General features: G+C 40.8%; 1 protein-coding gene across 2 annotated transcripts in view; it reads left to right on the forward strand.

The window, feature by feature from the left end:
- Positions 1-17,506: 17,506 nt before the first annotated feature.
- Positions 17,507-20,084, forward strand: part of Cdk13 (cyclin dependent kinase 13) — a 97,933-nt gene continuing 95,355 nt past the window's right edge. For both annotated transcript variants that reach the window (XM_076836367.2, XM_076836371.2), the window contains exon 1: positions 17,507-19,285. In XM_076836367.2, coding sequence (XP_076692482.1) covers positions 18,072-19,285 — 1,214 coding nt within the window. In that variant the 5' untranslated portion in view covers positions 17,507-18,071. The remainder of the gene's footprint in view (positions 19,286-20,084) is intronic.

Raw genomic sequence — 20,084 nt, forward strand, 5'->3', positions numbered from 1 at the left:
TTGAACCCAGGGACACTCTATTATTGAGCTACCTCCTGGCCCCCACCCCCTTTTAAAATTTTGAGAGAGGGTCTTGCTAAGTTGCCTAGGCTGGCCTCAAATGTGAGATCCTATACCTCACCCTCCTGAGTTGCTAGGGTTGCAGATGTGCACCACCAGGTCCAGCTGTTTTTATTTACAAATAGAGAATAGTTGAAGACCTTTCAGGAGCTGAGTCTTTCCAATGAGGGGTGTGCAGCCATTTGATGGTGACTCCTTTGGAAGCTGGAGGAATAAATATCCTAACTTCACTAACCTTCCTCTCTCTGATCACCTTCTGGGTTTATTGTGGGCAGAACCCAAATAGAACTCAGAGAGCAAAAGGTTTATTAATGATTGCAGACGACCTTATATGTCACATTCCTAGGGCACAGAACAGGTGAAGAAGGATCAAGAGTGCACCCATAAGGGCAAACGAGAGGTATCCTCGTATCAGGTGATGCTAATCAAGGTCGGAGCAAAGGAATTAAGGATAAGGCAAGAGATCATAAAATTTAGGTTGGGAAAGGAGAATGACAAAGATACAGCAAGACAGTAGTAGGAAAGAGTTAGGATACCATAACCATTGCCACAGTCTGGCTGGGCACAAATCACGAGCCACTGAAGCAGGAACAAACTTTATTTCCGAACTTCCGTGAATGCCACACACTCGGCCTTCTCCCGGGACACACCACACCAACCGGAAAAATCCCTCCTCCGGAAATCCCTCCTCCCGCACTTCCCCAACCAATGGGAACTCTCAGGAATCCAAGCGAGAACTCCAAAGTAGGCCGAGAACTTCAAAGTAGCAGGCCAAGGTGGAGGGGGGTGGGGTCTAATATACAATTGAATACACAGCTTAACATAACCATTATCATCTCAATGGCTTGCTGGCGTCACCTCTCAACCACTCTGGCAAAAATGCCAAGCGTCATTCCGACTCGGCTATGGCTCTCAGCAAACCATAGGGTCCAAATGGAAGTTGCTGGAGTACTTAGGTGGAGATACCAGAGAGCTAGAAGGTGCTCTTTAATAAATGGGCCAGATCCTGCCTCAAATATAAAAGGGCCGGGATGTAGTTTTATAGGTAGGATGCTTCTGGGTTTGATCCCCCATAGTGAAAAAATAAATAAAAAAATACAACTATAGCAGACCTATGAATGGAAAAAGTCACTTGGGACCTATAGCAACAAAAAGTGGCCAACTGGCTGACTTGGGGGTGGAGGAGCAAATCCCTTCTCTTCTTCTTACTCAGAGATTCGTATTCTATTGTGGGAGTTGAGTGACTTTCTAGAGGAAAGGATTTGTCCACACTCAAACTGATTCCTAGTGGTTTTTTCTTTCTTTCTTTTCTCTCTCTTTTTAAATGGTAATGGGGATTGAACTCAGGGCCTTGCAAGGGCTAAGAACACACTTTACCATTGAGCTACATTTAGCCCCTTAAGTTTGCTTGCTTGCCTGCCTGCCCTGCCTGCCTCCCCCCCCCCCCCACCCACCATCTCCCTCTCATGCTGCGGATCAAACCCAGAACCTTGCACAAGCTAAGCAATCACTCTGCCATTGAAATACACTCCCATCCCTGCCAGTGGTGCTTTTTCTAAAGGGCAAAAGGATGTGGAGATGGGGGCATCTGAAGGTTAATGTAGAAATAATTACCTTCTTCTCATTTATAAATACTATTTTTATCCTTCATCCTTACCATATCAGGCTTTATACACAGAATCCCTAGAATGCAGGGTAGTGGGGGGGGGGTCTTCTCATCTTCCACAGAGTGGCTGAGAGTGAAAGAGAGTTATGTATTTAAAGAAAATTAAATTTAATAGTAAGTTAATAAAGAAAAGACAAAAGATTCAATGCTGCAGTGGACATCAGGCTAAGCTTGGCCCTCACCTTGGGGAGTCAGCCATGGCATTAAGAGACCAGATGAGATCCACTGAACAAGAGGCTAAGGTCCAGAGCTAGAGCCAGGTGAAGCAGAGTGAACCTGAGTGCAGCACAAACGCAGTGTGGTGTATTGATAGTACTTCAAACTTCACTTTCTCCTTCTGTAAATGGTAATAGCACAAACTCATATCCAGACTCAGATTATTCACATATACCATCCCAATAGTATCCACTCAGACAGATGCTGGCTCACACTATTCATGTATACAATCCTAATATTATTATAAGAATTTTATACCAAAATGAGGCAACTAGCATTCTCACCATTTCACACATAAGAAAATTGAGCAAAGAAAGGGTAAATGAATATGACTTCAAAGGCAGAACTCAAATTCATCTAACATCTCTTACATCTTCCACAGTCCCAAACAAGTCCTTGTTGAAATTCCATCAGAGGACTGAATTTCAAAACTTAAGAGTGGCAGGGCCCAACAGCCCATGCCCATAATCTCAGCAACCAGGGAGGCTGAGGCAGGAGAAGTGCAAGTTCGAGAGCAGCCTCAGCAACATAATAAGGCTCTAAGCAACTTAGTGTGACCCTGTCTCAAAATTAAAAAATAAAAAGGGCTGGGGATATGGCTCAGTGCTAAAGCACCCCTGGGTTTAAGCCCCAGGACAGAGAGAGAGAGAGAGAGAGAGAGAGAAAGAGATTGATTTAGGCATAAAAGTGAGTTAAAATTGACTATGTATTATAAAGAGTAAAATTCTAAAATTGCTTAATTGATTTTATAAAATTAAGAGGTGGGGCTGGGGTTGTGGCTCAGTGGTAGAGTGCTTACCTAGCATGCATGAAGCACTGGGTTCGATCCTCAGCACTACATAAAAATAAAATAAAGATATTGTGTCCACCTAAAACTAAAAAAATAAACATTAAGAAAACGATGTGCTCTGAAAACAGTTTACTAGTTTTGGAAGTGCTCAAAAATGAATGATTTCCGTTGAATCAGAGTGATATGTCAAAGCATACACATAAGTCTCATTCTTCCCAATAGTTTTCAACAGAACTGATCTCATTTGCCAGGCACAGCAGGAAAGCTGCCATCTTTGAGATCACACTTGCTCTGACTTGTCAAGACCTACCTCTGTGTTTTCCTCATGCCTGTTACTTTCCTCATGCCAAGTAACAGGCTCAGCTATCATAACCTCTAATCCCTTGGATCCAGCTGCCTCTCAGACTGTTAGAACCTAAGCCACATAGCTCCTATGGACAGCAAGCCTCTTTTAGATCTGAGTGTTGCAAGGAAATGAAAATGAGATGGAGGGATTAATTAAGCAAAGGCCCTCCATCCATACTGATAGAAGCAGAACTCAATGATTATAACGAGCTGTGAACTGTTAATTTTTTTGCACTTTATAGAAATTACAGAGAGAAACCAAGACTCTTGTAAAAATAGGGTTACTGCTTTCCAACCTTCAAACTCCGTAAGGCAATACCGGAGTGACGTTAATGTGATGGAGGTAGGCAGCACTCTTAAAAGAAGATTGTCAGTTCCCAGAAGCAGAGTAGAGATGAGGCAATTCATAACTGAAGACTTTTCTTGTTAACTTTATGGATTTCATCAGGCCATGGAAACAGAAACTGGCACCTGTTAAACAGAGTTATTACCCTGAGAAGCTAATACTGGAAGGGATGAGAAGGCCATCCAATGTTAGATTGAGTCTGGTATCCTAGACATCCAGGGCTGCCTCTCCAGTTACTCCCCTACCCTAACCTGAAATGTGGGGCAGGGCCAAAGGTACAATGGCAATCTATATTGGTTCCTTCATGAGGAGCTGAATGGTGGCTACTACTGATGTGAACACTCACATGAACTAGCCTTAAGGATTTTTTTTTTTTTAATTTTTTATTTTGGAGGGAAAGAAGAATCTCAAATATGGGGTAATGGGATGCTGTATAAACACATTTCAAACACACTTTCCACCAAAAGAGAGAGAAACTGTGCTGTCAGAGGGGAAACAATGTTTTATGTCTCTATGGTCTTGTGTCCAGATTAGTGTCCTCCGTAGATATAATAGGACTCAACAAATCTTTGTCATCAATGCTCATAATGAAAAGCCTTTATTTTTAAAAAATCATCCAGGACTTTTTGGGGCAGTGGTCAGAGAATGAAAATGCATATGCTTTTTTTTTTTTTTTTAAATCTCATGAAGCATTAATGAGTTGTCCTTTTACAAAAAACTATAAAAATATTTTTTAAAACTTTTTATTGATTTTATTACCTTTTTAAATACATAACAGTGGAATGCAAAAAAAAAAATATTTCCAAACTATTCTATAGACTTCTATTCCCATTTCATCTCCTTTTCTTTCTCAATACTTACAGATATCACTTAAGTTTCTGTTCCTTGCTAGTTGTGTGATCTTGAAAAAATTACATGATTTCTTTGAATTTTATTTTTAGGTCTGTGAAGAAGGGATGATAATAATAATACCTGCCTCCCAAGAGTGTTTTGAAATATAAACAAGTTCTTATGTGTGAATGTATTCAGTAAGATTCTCAATGTACTGAAACTGCTATAAAATTACTGGACTTAGAAAAACATGCAAAAATGGCAATTCAGGTTTGCTGATGATATTAAAAATTATATATTTTTATAAATCCAAAGAAAAAAGGAAAAGAGCAGGGAATAGTCCATATTTTTGAAAGTACTTTAAAAGAAAGTCAATGACATGTAACTTAAAGTTTTTTTCTCAGATTTAGACCAGTTTTCTTTTCTGGTCAGTTTGAATTTTCTTTTCTTTTCTTTTTTAAGAATTTTGTTTAAATCAAAGACATTTGTCATTCTGGGTTTTTCAGATATAACAACAACAACAATAACAAAAGAAAAAAAGTCCCACAGCATTTCTGGTTTTCTCTATATTTGAATTGATATTCTTTTTTTTTTTTTAATATTTATTTTTTAGTTTTCGGCGGACATAACATCTTTGTTTGTATGTGGTGCTGAGGATCGAACCCGGGCCCACACGCATGCCAGGCGAGCGCATTACCGCTTGAGCCACATCCCCAGCCCTGAATTGATAATCTTTTCATCTTTTTTTATATATTTTTTTTCAAATAGGGCACACCATTTAACCTTCATGAATCCTGTCATACGCTACACCAAGGTTTTAATACAGTTCAATGACAGGTACTGATAACAGTACTTGACTGTGTGGTTTCCACTCATGACTACTGCATTGCAGCTTAAAACATGCTTTGGTCAGTAAATTAAAAAGACATAGATCAAATAAAAAGACCAGAGTAGCTGTTTCAGAACCAATTTCCTGACATTAAGAAAACTTTAAATACATTGAAAAGACAAGGAAAAAGTATGATTGTATCTAAAGGTTATTACTTTTCAACATTTGGCTTTGTATATTAATAATTTCCCTGCTTAAAATATTATTTCATACTCCTGTGCACTGTGGACCTGCAGTGAATTTGCTGATAATCAGAGGCAATATTATCTGTAGAGGAACCACCAGTAGGGCTAAATGTTCTTTGGTACTCCCTCTTCTACCAATTTCAGTCCTGTTACTGCATCTGCTGCTGAAAAACCAATCTTTGAAGTTAGAATCAGAAGGCAAAAATGTCAGAACTGTTGGCATTTTTATAATTGCAAAAAGCGGCTTTAAGTGTCTGTGATCCCTTGTGTTTCTTCTTTTACTACCGATACTTCTTTGTTTTCTTTTTTCAGAAAGGCAACTAATGTTATTATTTAAAAATATAGTTCCCCAGGGGGGGGGAAAAAAAAGAAACTCAGAAAGAGTAACAATTCTCCTTGGTTGAGGCTGAAATGGCAAATATTTGTTACAATAGTTGGCTGATTCAAGGGCCCAAACCAAAACATTGCCCCCAAAGTAGCCAGTGGTTTGGCCCACGGAAATGCCCGTGTAAGCGCAGCCCATGTTTTGTCGGGATAACATAGTTAACGCCTAGCCATGATGTCCTGAGTGGTGGCCAAGAATTCAAACAAAAAGATTATCACAGTGAAAGAGACTGCATCGGACTCCCAGGCCTTTTAACTTTTTATTTTGACATAGGGTCCCATGAAGTTGCTGAGGCTGGCCTCAAATTTGTCATTCTCCTGCCTCAGGGTCCTGAGTAGCTGGAATTACAGATCCAGGTGACTGCACCCAGCACAGATTAAGTTGTTTATTTTTTAAATCATAATCATTGATAAATAGTCAGTGAATGTCTACTATTTTATACAAAAGCCAAGAAATGGAATATAATTCAAGCTTTGGGGAAACTTACATTCAAGTCATAGGAAAAGTAAAAGGAAAGGTAGGAAATTTGGCTATAAGTGAGATTATTATTCTATGAGAAAACAGTCCTCCTTCCATCATAGAATTTTTTTCAGTTTTTTTTTTTTTTTTTTTTTTTTTTGCTATTTTGTATAATTCTGATATTGAAGTCTGGGAAATCCTATGTGGGGAATTATAATAGGGTAATTGAATTATAAAGGGATCTGGGGGTGGGGTTAGAAAGAACAAACAGGGACTTGATTATTCATCAGGTTTAGGATTTGTCCATTATGTAAATGAGCTGAGAACTAAAGCCATTATTTGAAAACATTCTCAATAAAGACCAGTATTTTTTTTTAATGTCATAAAGTTACAAATGTGAGATCAATGTTAGAAGACAATGAATGAAGAAGCCTAACTTTGATGTGTTATCCAAAAAGATGCTAGGAAAATTTCAAGATGGCATACAACCCCAAATTGGAGTAATTTACAGGGTTGCTTCCTGGTGAATGGTAGACCCAAGTTGAACTTTCATGGACAAGCAGGACTTAGCTATGGTAAAGAGGATTGTGAAAGAACTCCATGTCCAGAAACTCAGGTTCAGGAGCTAGCATTACCATATTTGCACTGATTAGAGAGAGAGGGGTGAGGCCAGAGGATGAACAATGATCAGATCTAGAAAGACCTGATGCTATCTTGCAGGTGATAGAGATCCAGAAAAGGATTTAAATTATGAGAAGGTCTTAAACAGATTTGCCTTTGGGTAAAGAACTAGTATGGTGATTAGATTGAAGAACATAGTTCCATTTTCCTAAATGGCTTGGGAGAAAGCAACATGTAATAAACCTATTTCTCAAGCTTAATTTAATTTTAATTTCTTAATATTGCTCTCAGAGACATACTAGAGCTCTTGAGTAACTGCCCAATTATATCAATTAAACTTGCAAACTTCATGGAAATATACCATGCTAATATGTTAGTAGGTTTTTTTTTTTTAAATAAAAACAAGAATTTCAAGATAATCTGTGTATTGTTCTAGAGATGATTTTACCTTTTGTACAATCTCTATGGTTTAATTCCTTTGGATTTACCATTTGAAATCATTAGTCATGCCATATGTCATGAATAGTTATATACTTAGAGGATCAATATTTCTTTTTTTTTGAAGAGCACAAATAGCTCCATGGAACATAGATGTCACTTTTAAGGGTTTTTCATAAGTGACTGAAAAATGAAATCACCAAAATGTATTCTTAGTTTTTTTAGTTTATCAGTATTGTAAGACTTAACAGACACAATTTTCAGTAATTTCATTTCCATAGTTTAAAACACACTCAGAATTAAAGACTCTTGTGACCTTCAAAAAAGACAAATTCTGGAGTTGAGGATGCAGTTCATGGGTAGAGCACATGCCTAGCATGCAGGGCACTCTGGGTTCAATACCCAGAACAGGAAAATCATCATCATCATCATCATCATCATCAACATCTGGGAAACATCTATGGTGAAAACATATACATTTTGCCTGTTCTTTGAAAGATGCTAAGGCCTATTTTTCTCCAGAAAGAAATGATGCTATTGATATTCCTCCAAACTTTCCCAAACTGTTGGCTTCTGTATTGCTGAGGGCTGAAGTGAGGGGGGGAGGCCAAACATGATAATGTATACCTGCAATCCCAGGGACTTAGGAGGCTGAGGCAGAGGATTGAAAGTTCAAGGCCAACCTTAGCAACATAGTGAGGCCCTCTCCAACTTAGCAAGTCTCTGTTTCAAAATAAAAAAATAAAATAAAAAGGGCTGGGGATGTGGTTCAGTGGTAAAATCCACTCTGGGCTCAATCTCCAGTACCAAAAAAAAAAAAAAAAAAAAAATCAAAGACTATAGAAGAACTTATAATAAAAGCAATGGTCACCTATCCCCCTATCCCACTCCCTATACCATTTTCCAGTTCAAATTTTTACTTCCTGCTAATATCATTGAAGATTTAATAAACTTATACCACACCTCAGTTCACTTACCTCCTTACTAAATCCTGTTAGTCATATCCCTATTTGTATTTAGTTACTGTACTGCAGTTTGCAAACAGATGGCCTACAGGCTGGATCTGACTGTAGATGTGTTTTGTTGAGATTATAGAGAGTTAAAAAAAAAAAAAAAGACAAGATTAAAAATTTGCAAGATTTATCATTTTTAAAAAATTTAAATGCTTAGTTTTTCACAAAAACTTAGTTGTGGCATATCTTAGTTTCATAGTATTGCTATAACAAAGTACCACAAAATAGGTTGCTGGAAAAAAACCCAGAAATTTATTCTCTTGCAGTTCTGGAGGGTACAGCTCCATAATCAAGATGTCAGCAGAAGGGACTGTGCTCCCATCAAAAGCTCTAGGGAAAGGGCTGGGGATGTTGCTCAGTGGTTAAGCATCCCTGAGTCATTCCCCAGTACCCAAAGGAGGAGGGGAACTCTGGTTAGAAATCCTTCCTTGCCTCTAACTACTTTTAGTTGCTGCAGCAATTCTTGGTATTTCCTGGCTTATAGTTGTATCACTCAAATATCTGCCTATATGTTATTGTGGATTTTTCCCCATTGGACTTCATCTTAACATCTTAATTATGTATGTGAAGAGCCTATTTCCAAATAAGATAAATTTCTGAGTTTCCAGGTGGACATGAATTTGGTGGGGATACTAACTAACATGGCACAAGACAAATAAGGCCCCTATCCCAATAACTGACTCAAAACCGGTCAAGTGACTACACTCTGGGAATCAGGAAGATTCCAAAGTTCTCATTACATCCACAAGGTAAACACGTGCACTGATACCTGAGCCCTGCTTTTCATTTATGTGACCTACTTGACTCTTGTAAGCATTTCAGTTTGCTAGCCATGCCATTGTTTACCTTTATAACTTTTAAATAAAATGTCCAAAACTCTTATTTCGTGTTTCATAAACTTTTGTCAGTATCTCATGTTGCTCTTGCTATTTTGTAAAACCAGGATATTTGATTTTTTTTCCTACCTTTTCCTCTGTTTTGTCTCATAGATTTTTTTCATTTTCCTCCCATCTTACAAATTTTCTTAGTGACACTTTTTTCTATTGTTATGGATTGCATTGTGTCCCCTCAAAAATTCTATGTTTAAGTTCTAATCTTGAATACCTCAAAATGTGGCCTTACAAATTTATTGCAGAGGTATTAGTTAAGATGAGGTCATACCAGAAGAGGAAAAGTCATTAATCCAACATGACTGATATTCTGAAAAAGAGAAATTTGGAGATAGACATAAACAAAAGGAAATCCCCTTGTTAGCTTTCTGTCACTGTGTCTGTGTGGGGGAAACCATTGAGAAAACCAGTTTAAAAGAGGAGAGATTCATTTTGGTTCTAAGTTTTGGAGTTTTCAGTCCATGGTCAGATGGTCCTGTTGTTCTATGCTTGTAATCAGTTAGAACATCATGGCAAGAGTGCCTGGTGGAAGAAGTTACTTACTTCCCAGTGGCCAAGAAGCAAAGGCGAGAGGTGTGAGGTGATGATTAAAAGAAAGAAACTAAGGTTTTTTTTTTTTTTTTTTTCATTTTGCATATTGTTTTCAAGGTTCATGCATGTCATAGCATGGATCAGAAATGTCTTCTTTTTTATTGCTGAAAAAACATTCCACCATATGGATATGCCACATTTCATTTATCTTTTTGTCAGTTGATAGATATTTGGGTTGTTTTCACATTTTGCCTATTATAATTTATGCTACTATAAACATGTATTCACATGTTGTGTAGAAATATATTTTCAAAAGTCTTGGGTATATGCCTAGTAATGGAATTGCTAGGTCATATGGTAATTCTAGGTTTAGCATTTTGAGAAACTGCCAAACTGTTCCCCTCCCTGCAGTGCTGGGGATTGAACCCACAGCCTTATGCAATGCAAGGCAAGCACTCTACCAATTGAGCTATATCCCCAGCCCAAACTGTTTTCTAAAGTGGCTGTACCATTTCAATCTTCCCACTAGCAATGTCTCCATATGGTTAACAAAATTTAACTACTGATTGTAGTCATCCTGGTGTTTGAAATGCATCTCATTATGGTCTTGATTTGAATTTCTCTATTGGCTATTGTCACTGTGTTGTACATTGTACTTCTAGAACATACTCATTTTGCATAACCCTTTAACTATTTTTAACTGGGTTATTTATCTATTATTGAGCTATTGGAATTCTTTATGTATTCTGGATACATAATATGTCAAATATATGATATATAGCTTGCAAATTTATGGTTTGTTTTTTTACTTTCTTGATGGTATCATTTCAAGAACAACAACAGCAAAAGATCTTTTGATGTAGTCCAATGTATCTACCTTTCCTTTTTTGAAAAAAAGTTATTTTTAGTTGTAGTTGGACACAATACCTTTACTTTATTTATTTATTTTTATGTGGTGCTGAGGATCGAACCCAGGGCCTCGCATGTGCTAAGAGAGTGCTCTACCGCTGAGCCACAACCCCAGCCCCTCTACCTTTCCTTTTGTCATATATGCTTTTGGCATTTTATCTGAGAAAGTTTTGTGTAACTCAGAGTTGCAAAGATTTATTCCTAGGTTTTCTTCTCTGAGTTATATAATTCTAGCTTTTACATTTAGGTCTCTGACCCATTTTTAAAACATTTTTAATTGTTTATTTTTTTTTTGGTGGTTCTGGGGATTGAACCCAGGGCCTTGTGCATGCTAGAAAGCACTCGGCCAACTGAGCTATATCCTCAGCCCCCTTGATCCATTTTTTTTTTTTTTATATGGTATCAGGTTGGGGTCCAACTTCATTCTTTTGCATATGATATCTAGTTGTCCCAGCACCATTTGTGGAAGACTATTCTTCCCCAGTGAATTGTTTCAGCACATTTGTTGAAAATCAACTCACTATAGATATAAATGTTGATTCTAATACTCCTGTTGTAATGTTCTGTAAATAAGAATCACATTACCAGTTAAAAGTTCTGGTAGGGGGCTGGGGTTGTGGCTCAGTGGTAGAGTGCTTGCCTAGCATGTGTTGGGCATTGGGTTTGATTCTCAGCACCACATAAAAAATAAATAAATAAAGATATTGTGTCCATTTACAACTAAAAATACTTTTTAAAAAAGTTCTGGTAAGAATTATTTTCTGTGACCTGTTTCACTAACAGTATATTTAAAGATGTTAATGACTCTACTTATGAGAAATTTAAAAACATAGATGAATTGTTCATGTTTGCTTATACTTTATGTCCAATTTTTAATTGATGTAATTAATAATTTAATATTCTTATTCTGCAGTTGAGTTTCTAAGCATTCTTGAATACCAATCTTCTAGAAATATGCAGATTCTTGTAAAATTAAACATTAACAGAATATTTATCCCAATAACATATGTTCCTTTAACATTTTGACATACTTCAATGCATGGATTTCCCTTTACAACTAAGGCATAACTAGTATATTATAGTTGTAACATATATAGTTTTGTTCTAGGGCATGTATCCTAAGGTTTTGGACCAACAAATTCAGCACATAATCACAAAGTGATTCTGGGATGGAAATAAAAAATAATTTTAACTCTGGTACTATCTATCTTGCTTTGTGTGTGAAGGATTCTGAGGCTATATTTAGGATGAGTGGGAAGGAGTATTGCCATTCATGGAAGTGGATGGAAATGTGGGGTTATACCAAAATATTTAGGAATTTAATTTAGCTGTAATAGAATTGAAAAAATCAATGACTTAAACACATTAACAATTCTTTTTTAGTTAAGGATTGGTTTAAATCTATGATGTCCTGGGGGAGGCAGGCCCTTCTATCTTTCCTTTACAGTCATTCGTAGCCTGTGTTTGTTTCTTTGTAGTCACATGATGGCTCCTCAAACTCCAGAATTGCATTTGAGTTACAGGTGCAAATATGTAAGGGTGAAGGGAAGAAGTCACAGGTAACTAAACTGACCTTCCATTTTAAGCATTTCCAAAAGCTTCATTCAAGAACTTTCAATTAAGATTTGACAAGCTTGTCACATTCCTCAACTGCAAAGAATGCTGGTAGATGTAGGTTTTGTTTTGTTTTTAGCTAGGCACACTAATACCCCCAACAAATCCTGGTATCCTTTGTAAACAAGGAAATACCTTAAAGGAAGACAACTAGAAGTTTACTCCACTATTCCTGTTTTACAAACAAGTACACTTCAGCTTTACTGATTCAGCAAGAATAAACATTTTCTAACCCATAGAAGCAACATTGCTCTCTTGCAAAATGTTGCTAGTATGATGAACTTTGTAAAAGATGAACAGGGGGGAAGCAAATCTATTACTTCAGAGTTTTACTATTGAAACTGATCTTTCTAGTTATAAATTTTTAAATAAATTATTTTTGACTTAGTCTTTTTTTTATTACAACAGAATACCCCAGACTGGGTGATTTATAAAGTATTTATAAATTTATGGTTCTGAGTGCTGGTAAATCCAAGCGAATAGAACCAGCACCTGCCCATCATCTGGTGAGTGCTTTCTTGCTGTATCATAACATGGAGTGCATGGTATAGAGTAAATGTAGTAGTTTGGGTCTCTCTTTCCTTTCCTTTTTTCTTCCTACCTTCTTTTTTTCCTCTCCCTCCCTTCTGGCAATAGTGATTGAACACATGGGTGCTCTACCACTTAACTACATTCCCCAAACCTTTTCATTTTTTGAATCAGGGTGTGACTAAGTTGCCCAAGCTAGCCTGAACCATGTGATCTTCCTGCTTCAGGCTTCCAAATTGTTGAGATTATAGGTGTGTGCTACTGTGTCCAGCTATACTTTCTTATTTTACATCAGGAATATATTACCATAATTGTATTCAGTATAAAGCTCAGGAGCACTAATATCACTGTGAAACAACTTGTATTCTTAAAAGCATGGATTCAAAGCCAGACAGACCAGGCTTAGGATCTCAGATCCAACTTAACAAAAGTTTAGTTTGGGCCAATCTCTCTCTGCCTTACTTCCCTCATTTGTAAACTCATAATAATTTTTACAGTACAGTGATCACATAATTTATGTCTAAACTGGGAAATTTATGTCATTGAAAGGAGCATTATTATTATGCTTGAACAAGTGGCATAAACCAGGACCACTCCAGGCAAACCCAAAAGTATTGTTCTTTTGAGAAGATTAAATGAGAAAATACAGCAGTTAGCACAGAGTCTGAAACATGATAAGTGTTCAGTAAATATTAGCCAGTCTTAGTTTTAATTATTAAATTGAAAAGTTCCATTGTCTAAGCACGATCTTCTTTTAACATCTGACATGCTTTCTTATGAGAGAATAGAGGGCTCAAATGAGAGTTTAAAATTTTTTCAAGGTTGAGGAAAATCTTAATTGTAAGTCAAACGACCAACTCCTCTAAAGGGAACAATATTGGTAGACACTGCCAAAGTTCCTAGTTACAAGATTTTGTAATGATAGTGTGTGACTTATATGTTCTTAACATTATGGACTGTTTTTACTATTAAAAGCATTAAGGGAAGAATCATAATATTTTATGATTTAGTATAGCATTTGGTCTGAGGTCATTTAGTTTTAAAAAATTGTGAAGACTACAAAAAAATTTTTGTGCATGAGTCATATTTACCAATATTTACTATATTAGAAATAAAAATTGAGAAAATTAAAAAAGCATTCATTTATTTAAAATAACAATGGCCACATTATAAATTAACCCATTTCAATGAAAACAAAATATTTAGATACGAAGCTTATTGTTTTACTTTTCTGCAAATCTCTTTATTGCCTAGTTTAATGTAACTGAAACTAGATCCTCAGATCTGCCTTTTTATGCTATTTGTTGCAATATGTGGTTTTGGTGGAAATACATGAATAAGAAATGTTGTTGCAAAAGGGAGGAGTATTTTAATAGCTTTTCTAGATAACTATGGTTATTCTCTGATAATATAACAAAACAGCATGGTAGTTTCTTATAGGTTCCTTACAAGTGAAATATGAAATGTCAATGATCTTTTTATACTTTGCTACATTAAACCCCATGTCCATCTTGCACTTTCAATGAATCTTTTTACTCATTTTGTAACACCATCCATTGTTCATTTGGAAAATACTGATTCACTGACTTATGCAGATATTCCAAATTTTATGCATTTTAGAAACTAAATACGTTAGAATATTCTAGAAAAAATATGACATCACAAGCACACATTCCATTTACTATCAGAATGATGATGTCATCATGCATCATAATGCCCCTGGAAAACTCTACTATATATTTGTGAGAGAATGACAGTTAAAAAAAGAGAAACTATTTCTCATTATTATGAAAATAGTTCTAATTATGTATATTCACTGAAAGGGTCTTACTACCAGAGTATGCTTTTAAGAATAGCTGATATGGTATGATATGACCTATCAGATAAACAAAGAAAGTAAAAAACTTACCATCTCACTTAAAAAGCAAAGCAAAACAAAAACAAAAACACACAACCACATACAAAAAAACAAAACAGCAAAATACAAGAATATATTCCCAGTGGCAATTTCAAATCTTTCCATGCAGGCAAAAATAGGCTTATAGAAACACCTAGCCTTTAATGTGAAGCCATTTCTATTTTCTGGAGTTTGAAAACCATTAATTAGGAGTATTTAAAAATACACATTTGAGTAGTGAGCTCAAAATGCTCTATTCACAGAACCCCCTTCCCAAGATATATCTATATCTATATCTATATATTTGTGTGTGTGTGTGGTGGATTGAACACCCCAAACATTAAAACACTGAGCTATAGCCATATTTATTTTATTTTGATATAGGATCTGGCTAAGTTGCCCAGGCTGGTCTCAAATTTGTGATTCTCCTGCCTCAGGCTCCCAAGTAGCTGGGATTACAGGCTGCTCCACCAGGACCAGTTCCCAAGATAAAATCTTTGAGGAAACATGTGGGTGACAGAACCACATTAAAAATATTTTAGAGGGCTGGGGTTGTGGTTCAGTGGCAGAGCACTTGCCTCACACATGTGAGGCACTGGGTTCAATCCTCTGCACTACATAAAAATAAATAAACAAGGGTTGGGATTGTGGCTCAGCGGCAGAGCACCCACCTAACATGTGCTATGCCCTGGGTTGATCCTTAGCACCACATAAAAATAAATAAATAAAATAATGATATTGTGTCCAATTAAAAAATAAATATAAAAAATAAATAAACAAAATAAAGATATTAAAAAATATTTTAGTACTGGGAACTACACACTTATGGATCAAGTTTTTTTAACGTATAAGATAGATAACACTCTCAAGTGAAACTGGTTATGGATTTGGGGAACTGCTAGATAAACTTCTGCGTTCTCTTTGTTATATTATTCCAGGCTTTTAAAAATGGGAGGATGGGGCAGAGCGAACGCATATTTTGGAAAAAGCTACTTGAATAGTTTTTAGTAGAAGGATGACTACAGGATGTTTATTTTGCAATACATTCAAGGGAAAAATTGGTTTAGACATCTTCTATTTTTCTATTCAGTTTCCCAATGTCTTTCCATTTTTTTTTTTTTTTTCTGGTTGCACAGGTCCCACTGTGTGGACGTCATCTGGGAAATACTCTGACTTGATTACCTATATTCCCTTTCCTTTATCCTTTAGCAAACAAAACCCTTTGTATTCTGTCAGTGAAGTCTTAATTTAGGTTCAGTCCAATCTGTGATAAAGTGACATCAAGCTGATTAAAATTATTTGTACCATGAATGTTGGAGAGTTACCAAGTGTTTAAGAACCAAGAATTAAGGGGTGGGGATGCGGCTCAATTGGTAGCGCGCTGGCCTGGCATGTGCGAGGCACTGGGTTCCATCCTCAGCACCACATAAAAATAAATAGATACTGTGTCCACCTAAAACAAAACAAAACAAAAAAACCAAAATTATTAAAAAAGAACCAAGAATTAACTGATGATCTGAACATATAAACTTGCAAAGGGATGACTACGTATAGTTCTTGAACAGACTATTTAGTTTTCCGTATTAAAAGCCAATAAGCCATTTAAATTTTAATCTAATTATCCTGAGTACCCAGCCTATAATTGAAGGGCAATCCTACTAAAACAAGAAATGCGATGTGAGGACACTACATGGTTATGTTTGGAAGCCCTATAGCTTTAAATATTAAAGTGAAAGTGGGTGAAGAACTAGGAGGATGGCCCTGATTTTTACAAGATATTTTATTTAAGGCCCTCCGAAAATTCTGGGATTTTTTTCAGTAGTCTCTCTTGACATTCCATTTATCCCCTAGATCGACTTAGTTTTTTTCTTAAGTAAACTTTAATGTCACCGATCTTAGTAAGTGTATTTTTAGGTTAAGATAGATCCTGAAATTTGGGAGTACGTGAGAGTAGTTAACCTAAGTTCATCTCTGTCCTCTTTTGCGGGTTGCAGTTGTTCCCATCCCGGGCTTGGCTGAAGGCTGAAAACGGGGTGATTTAGTAGGTCATCCTCCTACTAAAAACACATTATTCCTCCCAGAGTCCAGGAGATGCTTGTTCGCTCCATGACCTTTCACTTAACAGACAGGCAGTGAGGCGTCTGCGGAGAATCAGGGCCGAAGCCGGCAATTCGCCCAGGACTCAAAGCAACAGGCATGATGGGCGTGCCACCACTGGGAGAGCCTCAAGCGACAGCAGTGGGAGGAGCACGACTCCTCTCCTTTCTTTAACCCTTCTTCACAAAGTCCCACCCTTACCGGAAGCAAAGGTTTGTGCTTTACGCCACTTCCGGTGCGGAAAGGCGGACCCTGGCGAGAGCGAGTACGCCAGTGCGCGGCAACTTTGTTCCCGCCTCCCCTGCCCTCGCCGCCACTCACCTTCAGCTTTGTCGGAGCGTGACGTGCGTGCGCGCTCCCGGACTTGCGTCTGGGCTGAGGGGAAAAGCCGAGAGAGCAAGGCGAGAAGGAGGGGTTGTGGAGGTTAGGGCCCCACCACCAAGTCCCGTAGCCCTCCTCCTAACGAGGAGCGCAGAGGGAAGGGGAGGAGCGAATCGGGGTCGGCAGCTGCACATCCAGAGCTTCCTCGTGGAGTGGGGGGGGAGCGAAGGAAAGGGACACCTCCGCTGCTTCTGTTGGTGGTGGCGAAGGAAGAAGAAAGTCAAGGCCCGTACCCACAGCCACAGCCACAGACTCAGAAACGCCCCCAACCCCCATCTCCCCGGAAACAACCCCCCGCCCAGACCCACACACTTGCCGCCCCAACCGTGAGCCGCAGCCCGGTCGCCCCCGCCTCGCCCCGCCCCGGCGCCCGTCCCGGCGGGCCGCTAGAGTGCGCGAGGCCTTAGGCCGGGACTTGTTGTCAGGCCCAGGCCACTTCCGAGGCGACCGCGGGGTGTCGCCGCCACCACAGGAGGACGACGTCGACGCGGAGGAGCAGGCGGCGGAGGCGTGTTGTTGTCTCGCCCACTCCCCTCCCCTGAACTCGCTCCTAACGTCAGGGCGCGATGGAGTGAAGCGGCGACGAAGGTGGTACTTCCGCGTTGCGCTCCCGGAGCCCAGAGCGCGGCGGAGGCCGCTCCCCCACCCCCGGGGGCACTTGGAGGACTCCGGACTCCCCCGCGGGCCAGCGCCCGGCGCATTTGGTGTTTTTGCTGCCGAGGATAGGACGACGAAGGCGATCGAGAAGCTCTACCCTTCGGATTCCTGCTTTCCTCAGGCCCGGAGGCCTCTGCGTACCCCACTGTGACCTGGATCCTAGGGACCCGAGTCCCGACCCGGATTATCGTGGCGCGTCTCCCTGCCGGCCCTGGTGCTCAGTGTCCCTCCGCCGCCGTTCCCGTTTCCGGAGGGGGCGATGGCCAAGATCTGACCCGGGAGGAGGCCGCACCCGCGCCGCGCTCTGCGGCGGGCTCTAGGCGATGCCGAGCAGCTCGGACACGGCGCTGGGGGGAGGCGGGGGCCTGAGCTGGGCGGAGAAGAAGTTGGAGGAACGCCGCAAGCGGAGGAGATTCCTGTCCCCTCAGCAGCCGCCGCTGCTGTTGCCGCTCCTGCAGCCGCAGCTCCTGCAACCGCCGCCGCCCCCGCCGCCTCTGCTCTTCCTGGCTGCCCCCGGCACGGCCGCCGCCGCAGCCGCCGCCGCCGCGGCCTCCTCCTCTTGCTTCAGCCCGGGCCCCCCTCTGGAGGTCAAGCGGCTGGCGAGAGGCAAGAGGCGCGCAGGAGGGCGGCAGAAGCGGCGCCGCGGGCCCCGCGCCGGGCAGGAGGCGGAGAAGCGTCGGGTCTTCTCGCTGCCCCAGCCGCAGCAGGACGGCGGTGGCGGTGCTAGTAGCGGCGGGGGTGTGACCCCGCTGGTGGAATATGAGGATGTGAGCTCCCAGTCCGAGCAGGGGCTGCTGCTGGGGGGGGCCAGCGCGGCAACGGCGGCGACGGCTGCCGGGGGAACGGGGGGCAGCGGCGGGAGTCCGGCCTCCTCCTCCGGCACCCAGCGGCGCGGGGAGGGGTCGGAGCGCAGGCCCCGCCGGGAACGTCGCAGCAGTAGCGGCCGCAGTAAGGAACGCCATCGCGAGCACCGGCGACGAGATGGGCAGCGCGGCGGCAGCGAGGCCTCCAAGTCCCGCAGCCGCCACAGCCACAGTGGCGAGGAGCGTGTCGAGACCGCCAAGAGCGGCAGCAGCAGCAGCAGTGGTGGCCGCCGGAAAAGCGCCTCGGCCACGTCCAGCAGCAGCAGCAGCCGCAAGGACCGAGACTTGAAGGCCCACCGGAGCCGGACTAAGTCGTCCAAGGAGCCGCCTTCCGCCTACAAGGAGCCGCCCAAGGCCTACCGGGAGGACAAGACCGAGCCCAAGGCCTACAGGCGGCGGCAGCGGTCCCTGAGCCCTCTGGGCGGCCGGGACGACAGCCCGGTGTCCCACAGGGCCTCGCAGAGCATGAGGAGCCGCAAGTCCCCCAGCCCGGCAGGAGGTGGCAGCAGCCCCTATTCTCGGCGGCTGCCGCGCTCCCCGAGCCCCTACAGCCGCCGCCGTTCCCCCAGCTACAGCCGCCACAGCTCCTATGAGCGGGGTGGCGACGTGTCCCCCAGTCCCTACAGCAGTAGCAGCTGGCGCCGCTCCCGCAGCCCCTACAGCCCAGTGCTCAGGTGAGTCCCGCCCCCCTGTCCTTTGCTTTGGCTTCACTGGCGGAAATCCCAGGAGTCAAGGAAAGTGATATGAGACTCCTTAAAACCACCAAGTCCAGAGCCTAGAGTAGAGAATACCACCTAGGTGAGACATCTATTAGGGGTAGGCGATTCGCGCGCACATGACACTTTTTAGGAGGTGAGAGGGACTAGGCAACCGGGCGAATGGAGCTTTTCTGTTCTGGCGGTGAAGATTTCTAAGAGTTCAGAGTTTTAGACTTGTTGCTTTAACATATTAACAGGTATTTCTGAAAAGCTCTTACCTTCTCCAGCCCAGTTAGTTTAAATTGTTTTAATTTTGAAAGCTCAGTAAGAAGAGGTTTCACTGTTGGCGATTAGGAGTGGACTGCAGTTTAGGGACCAAAAGCTAATCACAATCGGGTGATGATGTCAGAATTAGAAATGGATTGCAAATATTTTGTAATATTCAGGGATAGGGAAAAGCAGCTTTTCTATAAAGTTTATCCTTTTACTATGTGAGGTGTTTAAGTGGAAGTTGATAGTAATAAATTCTGAAAATAATTTATTTTGTGATATTGTGTGGGTATAGCTTTTTACGTGATCTTTCAAAGTCGTCATTTTAAGAAGTAGAAAACGACAAGGTTGTGGTTTCTCTGTTGGTTTGTGATCACTCTCAATTGCCAATAACGTTATAAATCTAGGTAGTGTAACCCAGTGTAAACAAGTGAATGGATTAGAACATTTGCCTACCATATAAACCTGAAATTGCTTACTGTAAAGTTAACTAGGCCTTTAAGTA

This window comes from Callospermophilus lateralis, chromosome 1 (genome assembly GCF_048772815.1).
Source record: "Callospermophilus lateralis isolate mCalLat2 chromosome 1, mCalLat2.hap1, whole genome shotgun sequence".
NCBI classification, from domain to species: Eukaryota; Metazoa; Chordata; class Mammalia; order Rodentia; family Sciuridae; genus Callospermophilus; species Callospermophilus lateralis.